General features: G+C 34.1%; 2 protein-coding genes across 4 annotated transcripts in view; one reads left to right on the forward strand and one right to left on the reverse strand.

The window, feature by feature from the left end:
• The window catches only part of LOC119069952, a 78319-nt gene that overhangs the window by 35143 nt on the left and 30410 nt on the right, over window positions 1-12766 (forward strand). Inside the window, exon 3 of the mRNA XM_037174181.1 lies at window positions 6981-7217. Coding sequence (XP_037030076.1) covers window positions 6981-7217 — 237 coding nt within the window. The remainder of the gene's footprint in view (window positions 1-6980; window positions 7218-12766) is intronic.
• On the reverse strand, window positions 1232-5117 carry LOC119069968. 3 transcript variants are annotated; one of them, XM_037174206.1, is made up of 11 exons: window positions 5016-5117; window positions 4779-4955; window positions 4586-4690; window positions 4361-4504; window positions 4181-4292; window positions 3280-3416; window positions 3084-3224; window positions 2864-3018; window positions 2163-2214; window positions 1906-2075; window positions 1232-1843 (listed from the first exon to the last, which is right to left on the reverse strand). In XM_037174206.1, the coding sequence occupies exons 1-11, from the start codon at window positions 5040-5042 to the stop codon at window positions 1726-1728; spliced, it is 1338 nt and encodes a 445-aa protein (XP_037030101.1). In that variant the 5' UTR covers window positions 5043-5117; the 3' UTR covers window positions 1232-1725. The 3 variants fall into 3 exon arrangements, with proteins under 3 accessions (XP_037030101.1, XP_037030102.1, XP_037030100.1); XM_037174207.1 differs by having other exon boundaries at window positions 4385-4504; window positions 4779-4958; XM_037174205.1 differs by having other exon boundaries at window positions 4779-4958.

Consider the following 12766-nt stretch of genomic DNA (forward strand, 5'->3'; position numbering starts at 1 on the left):
TATAATTTACTAATCTGACAAGAGTAAATTGGTAACATGACAGAATGTTTGTTTCTAACAACGACCATTATGGTGATTGTTTCATTTTATTTGACCTTTGATGAACTGTCTACTTTAATCTTTTCCACCATAAATAGTTATCTAGCACTTTATAAGCCTCCAGATGTGTAATTGTGACACGAGGTCACAACGATTTATGCAACAGGCATCTAAAGTTTGCAAATTTTGCACATTATGATACTGAGTTGCATAAATATTTTTGGGCACCAGATAGATTTGCCACTCTAGGCATTATCTCAAAAATATCGACGAAAGTTTTACTTTTCGTCACTTATCAATACTTATCATTTTACAGTATAGTTGTTATTCAGCCATCAGTACAGCTTCTATTCTGTTAATATATTGCTGATTGAGTACCTATCAAGCTTACTGGAAATGGTCGACGAAATAAATGGTAGTCCATAAAAATAAAAAGGGAAACTCTACCTCGCTCGATGGTGCTGGTAATGGTCAGCATAGCACGAAAGACGTAAAGGAAAATGTTGAGATAATTTGTTTTACGAGCCACTTTTTTGGAGGTCATTTTTCATAATTTTGTACACTGAAGAACGATTTGAATATTGCGTGCGTTACTGTACTAAATGAAAATAACTTCGTATTTTCTTGTAACAACAGGTTATTCAGATAAGAAACGTACGTTTTTATGATATAAAACGGGCAAGCCCGTCGTTGATTCAAACATCCAGTCAATAAATTATGAGAACTGTCTGGGTGAACTGTTTTCGGGGGTTGTAAAGTTTGAATTGACTGGAGTTTAAAAAACGGCCGGTACGGTCATTACTCTCATATATAATAAAACTCGTAAAGGAACTGCACCTGCAAACGAGAGACGATAGGACTGCGACTCGGAAAGAGTTGTACACAGAAAAAGAGGGAATTTAAAATCTAGCTGTTTTCCCCCTTGCAAAATCTCTACAAACGCTTCCACAGTTCGTGTTGTCGGAAAGTAGTAATGTTATCCACTTTTTCATGCCGGAATATATTTTATTGTTACCCATTTATCAGTACCAAAAATATTTCGCTTTACAACATAGTTCATTTACTTAAGCCACAACCAATGTTTCCGCAACGAAGTCCTCAAAAGTATGCCTCATTTTTCATCATTAATCAACATCACAGAGGAAAGTGAGCTTTTAAATTTCAAATATAAACTCGAATCGTATGCGGAGCGGTTATATAGCCAAAAAATATATTTCGTACACAAATTTTAGCATGCGATTTTTTTATTACCGTAAATGTATACTAATCACTAAGCTCGTCCGTGTAAGCCGGATGAGAAAATTCGATCCGTTGGATTTTTTTTTCTGTCAAATTAAAATTCGGTTTTTCGAAGAGCAAGTCATCTGTTTGTATCTCGTATTTCAAGTTTGAATGATTTTCGTTTTGCTAAGAAAAAAAATTTATTTCTATCACGTTTTATATGTTCTATCGATGTTCTATCGCAGTGTGTTATGTTCCTAAATTGAGTGTACCAGTTGTATTGAGTTTAATTACGAAAATTTTGGTGCACGTAAATACACAATGAGGTGAATTTAGAGTTATCTAATGAATATTTCTTTGTTGTTGCTCGAATCCGATGATATTCATCCACCATATACATGTCTTGTTAAGTTATTCTGTTGTTCATTGCTTAGAAACAATGGAAGGAAATGAATGCCCAAGTCATCAGCCGAGTAGCTTTTCGATGATTTCCTTTTTGTATCGATTCCATCTGCACGACCTTCTATAATCTTCCAATATAGCTTCTGGTCCCGGAATGGTCACCGTATAAAAAATTTTGGTTCTTTACATTTGGATGAAGAAAAAAAAATCAAATCCCGAATAAAGTTAACAGTCCAAGATTACCTGTTCCAAATATTACCAATATTCTGGGCCCGTTCTAGCAGCCAAAACGTTGGAATCTCAAGACACTGTACAATATTTTTAGCCACAATCGAACGTTCGACCATATCCTCGCCAATCGAGAATATCGATCCAGCGCTTAATGTAGCAATATCCACGAATATCACCTGTTTCTATTTAATACGATCCGGGGTGGTTTTTTTTTATCGAAATAATTTCTCTTTTAAATTCAATTATTATTCAAATGCAATCTTTTTTACCGTTTCCTGTAGATTTCTGTGGTTTTCTATGGATTTCCAATTATTAGAATATCTATGAAAAGAAAAGTTTGTGTATTCCCATGACAGCAAAAGAAACTGCATCTTATTTTTCTCTTTGTATCATCGTTGCTGCTGACATGTTTTCCTTTAAACTATATATGATTATGCGAGTAAGGTGCACTAGTCTATATTCTTCATGTATTTAGATTTAATGTAGCACACTAGGGAATACATCCCGTTAGAATTGAGTGTGGCATGCAGATGCTTTTTGAAGAAATTTTGAAATTCGTTTGTTAGAGTAATTAAACTGAAATGAATTGTTTCTGGAGTACGGACAGTAAGCTGAAGGAAAATGCACAACAATGCATGGACAGTGATTGTCTAAGCTAGCTGTACGATTATTGTTAGATAGAAACTCAACATACATTGACCACAAAACTATTGGTGAGATTTACGTAACAGGCAAAGTTAAACACTGTTCTAACAGACATAGCTAGCACGGTATCCTTAAAAACATAAAGGTGTTGGTGTAGATTATCATGCAGAAGGAGAACCTTTGACTGAGAGTTTTTCAACCCAACAATTATGTGTTATATAAATCAAAAAATTGTAACCATAAAAGAAGCGCTCACGAAATCTTTTCTTTGTTTTTCTTCTTCTCCTCAATCGAATCAAGTGTTGTTTGATTATACTATACATACTTTTGCCTATCTTCGAAACGAACGTGACCCAATGGCATTCTTGTGGCATCAGTTCGGTCAAGACGTTTTTGAGGTAAAACTTTCGAATTATTTGTATGTTTACGTACATCACGCATCACAATATTATGCTTCTGGTTGTTGGTTTTCGGATGGTACTAGCAAAGAAGAAAAATTCCAATAGAAATTATTTTATGCACGATGCAGACCCCAAAACACAAACCGGTATTTCTATACACTGCAATATCATACATTGACCACTGATGATAAGAAATGTGTTGTTACGCTGACCGTCTCCACCATCGTATATAACATCGTCCACATTGTATTGTTTTATTTTGGAGAACGTACAGCATTCAGTTATCTGAAGATAGATGGTATTACAGTAACAATGTAACGATGATGTGGGCTGTGCGTACTTGTTGCTCTGCGAAATGGGCAAAGTAATAACTGAATCTTCGTAAAGCTGTTTTAATATTGTCCCAATGCAACGTTAGAGTTTTCCGTAATTCGTCACTCAAATCGTCTTTGTAGATGTACAGCAGTTCGGTGTTGACTGGTCATTTAATTTTTGAAATTGATTAAATGATGGCTATAAAATGTCGTTGGTTTAATTAACACCTCGTCTCATAATGAGTCTAATTTGGTTAATTGTTGTTTTTTATAGGACCATTTCATCACACCTAATTTGCTAAAGAGTGGTTGAAAGGGTAGGGTATATCGTTACTAAATACATTCGTTTTGTTGTCTTGTAGAAATGACAGCAAAACATTTTCATTTTCCCACAGTGTTCTCGGTTTATCATCGATGCTATTTGTTCTCCCATTGTGTTTATTCGTATCTAAACTAACTTTATCCGTTTGAATGAATTAGGATGGTGAAACGCATCATCACCATCACGCATGTTACTCTATCTCACTTTTCTTTGCATCATCAATCTCAAAAGTAAATTTCTTTTCGCCTATAAATTCAAAAGTCTCTTTCATTTAAAGGTGAACAAGACCGTGGTATACTCATTGGCTTTCGTTTACAAAGTTTCGGATGAGTTTGCCGGATCAATTATTGATACAAACTTTTATGTTTGCAATAGATGCTCGATTGTAACGATGGTCTATGAACCCATAAGTACTACGATAAGTTCCGTTTTTGTCGATTATAAATTTTGTTGGAAGGATACTTAACAACTCAATCGACATAAAGCGAAAAAGTTTAGTCGGAAATAATTTATTTGTAAATAAACGCAAACTTGTACGTCTATTTTTATCTGTCCATTGTGAAATCCCGCATTTCCAACAAAAAAAAATCCAATAAAATACTTACTGGCAGTTGTACATGATACAGTTCTCTTATCACCGAAAATAACTCCATCAAGGCCGAACACATCACCAGGTACAAGAGCATATCGTACATCATCAATCCATTTACCGTCACCCTAAAGTTTACCCATCAAATTAATCAATTTCTGGTGTGATCAAATTCAATTATGCGATGAATTTATACAATTGAATAGACCCGTTTACTGACAGTAACCTCGCCATCGAGTAAAAAATAAATCGCACTGGCATAATGTCCTTCACGTGTAAGCAGTCTGCCCGAATTGAAGTAGGAAAAGTTGCATGATTTCACCAAACAGTCTTGGAATTTCTATTTATTGGGTGACGGGGGATGGGGTGTTAAATAGTTTGTTGAATGAAAACAAAAAAAAAATCTTAGAACGAAAATTACTTGCGGAATAATTTGAAAACATTTTAATGAGTTTACGGTTGATTTCAAGTGCTCTCGGTCTTTTTCGTTTCGATATTGATCGGGTGTATTGAAAATTGTTTTGTCCTACAGACATTATTATGTCAATTACGAAAAGACGGTTCGCCGTTCGTGGAAAGATTTCAATGTGATATTAAAGAGAAACGACACGAACCTTGAGTGTTAATATTCCTTTAACTCCAGAACGTCGTACAATTATCGATATATTTCGTCGGGGATTTGTACCGATTTGTCTATCTTCAATTTCGTTCAGCCACTTTGCGTTCGCCATAACTTTTCTACCCAATGACCGAAAACGATATCTTGCCTGAAGGCGTCTTTTCAAAATCTCCTCCTATAACAGAATATATTTGTACGATGTGCCGTGCGGAATTTTTCAATTGATCATTACTTGGTCCTCATCCGGTTTTAAATCCATATTTCTACTGAAGTTAAAATACCGCCTGACGAAAGTCGCTACGAAACGATTGCTGGAAATATATATTTTCTTGTGGCTACTACGGTATTAATTACAGACACTGAAATTCAAATGCTTTTTGATGGGACGTATAATGATCAGGAATTAGTGAATACTATGCCAGAGAAAAACAGTCATTCCCGTTCTCAACACCGACACCAGACACCAGCATTTTTTCATTTAAATTTCACTCTTCCTCTTCATAACAAAACCAGCGTATAGCAATTAACTCTATCCCATATTCTTATCCACTTTAATGCAATCTAAAAATAGAATTTGTTTGTTGATCCAATTAATTAAGGGAATTTATCGGACAGGTTTATGGACAACAAAAAGGAAATATGGATTAGCCGTATCCTTCCTGTTAATATAGTCAAATGAGAGAGTTTTTATTCTAATAGAAAAATGGGAAAAAGCAAAAAAAAAACATTTTACATCTGCAGGGTACTCTGCAGAATTATAGAACAAATATAACCGCCAGAGGCTGGATGAATTTATTGAACTTAACCTCTATTATCTACAATTCTACAAAGACTATTTCAGTTGTATGTTAAGTTGTTGTTTCATTTCCGTTAGTTGCACGATCATGAACTAAATTAAAGTTCATAAAGTTGAAATTTAACTGTTAAATGAATTGGGAATCGACAACAAGACCATTATAGTAAACAGCAAGCACTCATGGTCCCTGCTTGAACAGTGGACATTAATTCCATTTTAAATATTATGTTTGTAAAGGATATGAGAGTCGATTCCAGCAAATAACATCTTTTGGTTTTCTCTTGGGATCGGTATTTTTCCATAAAAGGAGAAGAAAAACATCAATTTAAAAGTTTAACCCAACATTATGGGTGCAAGTTGTGACTTCTTTCACGTTTTTTTACCGTAATGGGAATAATTTTTAATTGGATGGATGGCGCGTTCACAGTTTTTGTATAATTTCCACAATATTTTGTATAAATAAATATACTTCACAGCATGAAACACTCTCAAAAGTTGTAGGGTAAACGACGACGCATTTATGGTACTTCACCGTAACTATATCTAGAAAAACAAGTAGCTTATGCAAGAAACAGTCTGTAAGAAGATTGGTTTCACATCAGCTATTAAGTGCGTTTATTTCACTGAGTAGTGCGTAATATTGAGCGACTTAGAAAAGAACTCTGCAGTGACTTCAAGTTGACCACTTAATGCCCTAAGGTGAAATAAAAAAAGAAGCTAGAAACGACTTAGACATAATTCTGATTGTCGCCGACTCCAGTATCTCGCTCTGATGAATAATGGATTTCCTTCTGCTAGCAAATTTTGATGGGAGGTTTCTCAAGACTTATTTTTGTGAATTTTAAATCTTAAAGTTTTCAGAATATTTCGGAGTTTTCAGAATTTTTCAGAAATAAAATTCCCACAAATAAATCCAGCTGATGATTGCGTAATGGTCGCTATAACTCTGTGGAACAGCGAGTTCAATAATTCATGAATTGAGAGCGAACCTGATAAAAACAAATTCAATAGAAACAGTTAGGCGTTAGTAAAGCACCGGCGAAATTTACATATAAATTAAATTTAATCAGGAAAAGCGTTACGAATAGAACTTTTTCGCGCTCTGCTTTACTCTATATGAGCGGAAACTTACTACTTATATGAAACTGAAACTTAAAATCAGATTGGGGAATTAGTTCGATACACGCAACGGTTTATTAATATGTCGTTTCCTCACTTTAAATCTCTAAGTTTGACTACACGCTACTACAACTTTTTATTTACGTTTTTTTCAGCTTTTCTTTTGTTACCGGTATAATAAACTATTTTCTTCAATCTGTTGATATGTAAATACTTCTCACACAAATTTTCTTTTAACACTCACCAAAAAAAAATACTTTTCTTTCTGCCAATTTTCTATAGGATTCTTCGCACAGAACTGCAAAATATTCGTAGAAAGGGTGCTTTAAGGACATGTGGATCTCTTGATCGACCTAATATTGAATCGAATCAATCTTGTTCAAGATGCCGAATCGAATTGGGTAAAGTAATCAATAGAGGAGCCACGTGCCGCTGTTGTAGATTACGTGTATGCAAAAGTTGTAGAGAATTTTTCAATTATTCGACGGATTGGGTTTGCCTGGTTTGCCATAAGCAGATGTGAGTCTCTTGAATTGTTTTTCTTATGTGTTATACAAAAAAAAATGAATTGAGATATATCTATCTGTTATATAAATGTCAGCTTTTCGTTTCTGCTTTCTTAAATGTTTCGATATTTGTAGTATAATATTATTCTGCTCGTTTGCTTTTCAATCATGTTTTGAGTGGTACATTAAATATAATAACACGCATATATTATGTAAATATCCGTACTTTATTTCAGTTTTTTGGAGTCCCGTACAAAGTACTGAGAGCTATTAGGTTTTATGTGCCGTGTGTAACCCTTGGAGATCCGACGGAGGAGTAGAGATACCACTTGTAAATCTTTTCAAAAAATTTCAGTTGAAGTTCAAAGATTAGCAAAATCGGTCGAATGGGTCTAGAGATATGGTCAACTGAGTGTCGTTTTAGAAAGTTTCATAAAGTTTGTGGAAAATATTTACATAAGGGATGGTAATAAACGAACGTTGTTAGTTTTTGATTTAGCGTTAAAAATAATTCCATTTACCAATTGGTGCCAATTTGATGAATACAACAGTTGATAGAATTAAACTATTTGTAACGGGAAAAATTCCAGTGGTCGTCCCATATAATGGTCGAATATAATTTATCTTTAAACATAAGTATCAATTCAAAACCACGAAATGAAAAGCCATGATTATACAAATAAGGGTAATGAAGTTTAGAGAATCATGAGCCATTGAAGTCCGTAAAATAGCAGGCGAATGTTTAATTTGTTTGTTAATCTAGGCAACTTTAACAGATTTTCATTTTTTAAAAAGCTTAAGTCCATTATTCTGACAATAGTTTTTGTCCTGAGTAATTTTGACGGAATGCCGAGTGAAATGCAATTATATGGTAGAAATTAGTAGGCATACGTATCGCACTAGGTATAATGTACCACGTACTAGGCAAAAAATTAGCACTAGGTAATCGCGTCGACCCAGGCGAAGCACAGGTTCGCACGGGGCTAACATTATAGCGATCTGCTACGTTCTCAACTGTTTGTTTTTCTATTATTATTATTATTATTTCAAAAAAGATGGAAATCGATTAAATCTCACAAAAGATGAACAAAGATGATATACAGAAAAATAACAAATAATCATTTAAATGCTTCCAGTCATATTCCACTATATTATATATCGACCACTTCTTTTCGATGCATAAAATCTATGATGATATTATTCCATCATATATGATTTTCTCTCTCGATTATCTTTTTCTAGAAATTTTAACTTTTACTGCACAAAATGGTCCTCTCGATCCGATGACGAGAAAGAAAGAAAAATTATTCTCAACAACTTCAAAATTATCAATAAGTAGAACCAGGCTGAAAATCATCAGAAAAATCTACTTGACTTGAAGGACAATTTAGCTAAAAAGATCTACTGACACGAATTTTAGCTTCTAATCATTTTAAATTTCGACCGAAGAACCTAAAGCTAAAACTTAGAAATCACTTAGAACTTCTCATCGCACGTCACTTGAGTTGATTTCGCAGAAAATGTTGGTCAAGTAGTGTGACATAAAAGGAAATATTAGTGAGTGAATATGACATTAATCAACATGTATGTAGGTCGTGCAAGTTAACTTTAGTGAAGTATAAGATTTTTCCTAACTATTGGTGAAATATCGCGACTTTGTCGCCTCCGGCTCGTGCCCGTTCAGTCGCTAATTACGCCTTTCAGCATGCGTTGGAAAAATAACTATCTATTGTATCTATTGTACAAAATACAACTCAAGGTAGTGGAAGTGTCGGTTGACACGTTTCGTAGGAGGAAAGTGATCCTAGAACTTTCCGCTGCAATTTCTGTAAGGTAAATCCACTTTTGTACATGAAAGATATTTCTTCGCTGTAATACAAGCTAACTCTAGTGAAGTAACAGTATTTTACATGACTAGGGATAAAAAGATGAAAAGTAGGGTAGAGGTCAATAAACACACGAAAACGAGACTTTTCATTTTTATCCCGAGTTATGTAATGGAGTTTACATGCTGAGGGCTTCGAAAGCAGTGCTTGAAACATGAAAAGTACGGTTTTCGACACATGTAGCATGTAATAGTACATTACTATGCAAGGGAAGTAAAGTGATATCTCGTATCCAGATGAGAAAAAGTATCCGAGGGCGGCAGCCCGAGGTACTTTTACTCATCGTGATACGAGATATAACTTTATTTTCCGTGTGTAGTACGACGTTTTACTATGCGAGTGATGTAAAGTTTATTGCCTATACATGTAACAGCCTTATTACATGCACCAGCATAGTAAAAGATTTTGTATCACTCTGTTCGGTTGAAACTCCTCTGCAAAAAATTAGTAACAGTAACAAAAAGTTGTTCTCTGTGTTTACAATAAACTTAATGTCATAATGTCATATTCAGTACTTTAATTACTGCATAGATTGTTTTACAAATAAACTTCCATCTTATCATGCCTTTTTAAACCAATTCATGCCATGAAACTTTGCTCTATAAATATTGTTCAAACTCGGGTCTGTTATACTACTACAGCGGTAACTTACTCGTCTTAATTTTGGAATTTTTGGAGTGTTGTGTTTGTTGTAAGATCTAATAGTTCTATTCTAGTAGTTCTATTCTAGTAGTAAAGTCGACAAACACTACAGCGCAAAGTATACGTATTAAGCAGATGACCGCCATTTACCCGTCCTGTTTCAAACTACGACAGAAATACCAATTTTTGTAGCTTGAAAAGTTAAAATTATGTTGAAACGGTGCATTAAGTAATAGACCGTGTGCAGTATAAATAATTTATTTTTAATTGATTTAGATTATTATTCTGTAGAACAAAAGTGTAAACAGAATATCTGAAAAATGACTGCTTGATTTTATATCTCACTTTAAAAGCTGTAATTTGAATGAAACTAAAAGGATATCTGAACCATTCTAATTCATTCTAATTGGATTCTCACTAAGATTCTAATAAGTGGGATGGCATCGGGATGGCAACAATATTTTTGAATAATTTCTATAAAAAAAATTAAATATTTTTTCCAATTGTTTTCATGGTAAATCTTCTTTTTATTGAAATATGAAACTTTTTTGTCAAAATCGCACACGGTCTATTCTAAACATTTTTGTTTGAATCGAATCATTACAAGAAAACAAAACAAAGACGAAATAGAGCAGAAAACTGGGTCGTCATGCACACAAAACAAAAGGGGTGCATAGAAGGCTTGTCATATGAACAGCGTACAATATTCCGTTTGTTTCAAAATTCTTTCATAAATTATAGGATTGCATTTGCAATCAGAGTTGTTGATATCAATTGTGTACATTATGAAAATATGGTAGAATTTCCACGTCGGAAATTCTTCTTAACGGGGATAGACATGCTACAAGTTTCCATAAGCTATACTTTTGTTTGCACCGTCTAAATAGGTCAGTGTGCGGATTAGACTTGAATTTTTTAAAATTGAGTATAATAAATCAGAAGTCTCTCTGTCTTTACCGTTTTGCTGGTTTCTTTTTTATATGTATCTCTTGTAGCTCATGTCGCTGTTAACAATGTTCTCTTCGATTTTCCACCAACTTCTTTTTTTAATAAAAGAAATAAACTTTTGTTTGCAATTGATATTCTTTTGCAAAGTTCATTGAAGCAAGACTTTCAGAGGGAGTACCGAAATCTGCCGCATGTCTCAGTAACCTTTTGTATATGTGACTAGAAAGTGGATCCTAGAAGCCAAAACCACTTTAAAAAAGATTACGACGTGCTCGTGCTCCCAGTCTGTGGGAGGTGGCAGCTGTCGTCATTTGAAAGGTGATTGTACGTATTGTTGGGGCAAATAGGGTCATATTAGGTTTCAAATTAATGTACACTGAGTTATGAGCAGTTGAAAAACTAAACTTCTAACGGCTCCACTGCATCCGAAGAGCAACAAAAAAATCAACAGTGAGTTCAAATGTACACTTCAAGAGAACGTTCATCGTGTCACTACCCAAGTAAGTATAGTATTGATCAGCGAAAACAATGTTTCGATCTTTGCTTTTCGGAACCGTTAGATGTTTGGCGAAGTAGTCATATTAGTTTTTCAATTAAACCCAATATGACCATATTTACCCCGAAGGTACATGCAATTACCTTCTAACGTTCCCCCTCGGTAAGACCACGTAGTACCTGGATCGAGCACCTCCACACGAACGTCTATTTATTTTTTCTTGAAGTGGTTTTTGCTTATAGGGTCCGATTTCTTGCAAGGCACATTATAAATAACAAGTCTAGAAAAGGTGTTCGACTTCGGTTTACGCATTTTCAAAAGAAACCACCTCATTCAGATATAATTTCCTTGCTTGAGCCGAAATTTTATTTTTTTCGAAAAATAAAGAAACATTTTCTTTTTATTCTTTGTCAACAAATTAATTCAATTCACTCATTTTCGGGGTAGATGCGGATACGGCTTATAAACGAAAAGAATTGTTGCAAAAAGATGTATTAAAGAAGCTCACGTCATATTTTATTCCGCACCTCAAACATCCCATTAATAAAATAACATATTTTCGCTTATCATGCAATTTTCATCCATATCAGGTTGTTCGTCCCTTTATAATTTTTCTTTTCATGACACTATTTGAATTGAGAAGTAGAAATATGTCGCTGGAGGGAGATAAAATTATTGATGTCTCGTTTTTCATATTTTTTTTTGTTTACTGTTCAATGCATTGAATATTTAATGTAATTTCTTCCCGGGCAATTTCCCGAATTTTTGCACCGATGTCATTGAATGGAAAAAGGGTCTGTTTGAAAACTTTGTTGTATGTTTTTACATAATACCGATTTTACTGTTAAGTTTACAGAAACGGAGTTTAATTGGAAAACGGTTAATAAATGAGGATGGCTGAAGGGGTCATCACGCATCGCGAAATTGAAGCAATAGACACGGTTTATTCTAGCATAACAGAAACAAAATTATAAATTAACTTGAAAGTGATACAGCCTATAACTGTTACATTTTCATTTTTTTTTTGTCAAAACTAATTGGTCACGGCAAAAAATTACTCGATCTGTTTTAGGTCATGTAGACCTTACCTGAACCATATTTATCCAGATATGACATGTCGGGTTTAGGTTCACCTGATATTTTTTAACAATTTTTCCAGGTAAGCCTGACCCGATTGGCTTAACCTAATGACTATATTCAGCTGACAGATTAATTTAGGTCAAATCCGTCAAATCAAAATTAATCATATCAGGCTCAGGTCAAAAGTTTTGACTCAAAAGAGTTTCAGGTATTTTCTGGACATGCTCAGTTAATCCTGACCTGCTTTACATAAAAGCGACATTATTGGAATTCGCTTTTAACCATCAAAAGCTACCTGATTTGATGTTTAAAAATTAAAAATATTTCTGGAGTTTGTTCATAAATTATGGAATGCATTTTCAGAGGGAATGGAGGATTCATCAGAATACATTGTATAAGTGGACATTCTGAGCATATGACATTTTCTTGGTCAAACAATATTTTGTCTATAAAAAATCTATTCAAAGTTGAATGATCTGTAAGCAATTTCATACTATGTCTTGCCTTTTA

Source organism: Bradysia coprophila, assembly GCF_014529535.1.
Source record: "Bradysia coprophila strain Holo2 chromosome X unlocalized genomic scaffold, BU_Bcop_v1 contig_416, whole genome shotgun sequence".
Taxonomy (NCBI): domain Eukaryota; kingdom Metazoa; phylum Arthropoda; class Insecta; order Diptera; family Sciaridae; genus Bradysia; species Bradysia coprophila.

What these genes read in the sequence shown, in the direction of transcription:
- LOC119069968 (XM_037174205.1), bottom strand. Translation starts at nt 5,042, where the DNA reads ATGGATTTAAAACCGGATGAGGACCAA. An exon ending in TGCAGTGTATAGAAATACCG is followed by an intron (nt 3,019 to 3,083) that starts GTTTGTGTTTTG and finishes CTTCTTTGCTAG; the next exon opens with TACCATCCGAAAACCAACAA. An exon ending in ACAGAAATCTACAGGAAACG is followed by an intron (nt 2,076 to 2,162) that starts GTAAAAAAGATT and finishes CGTATTAAATAG; the next exon opens with AAACAGGTGATATTCGTGGA.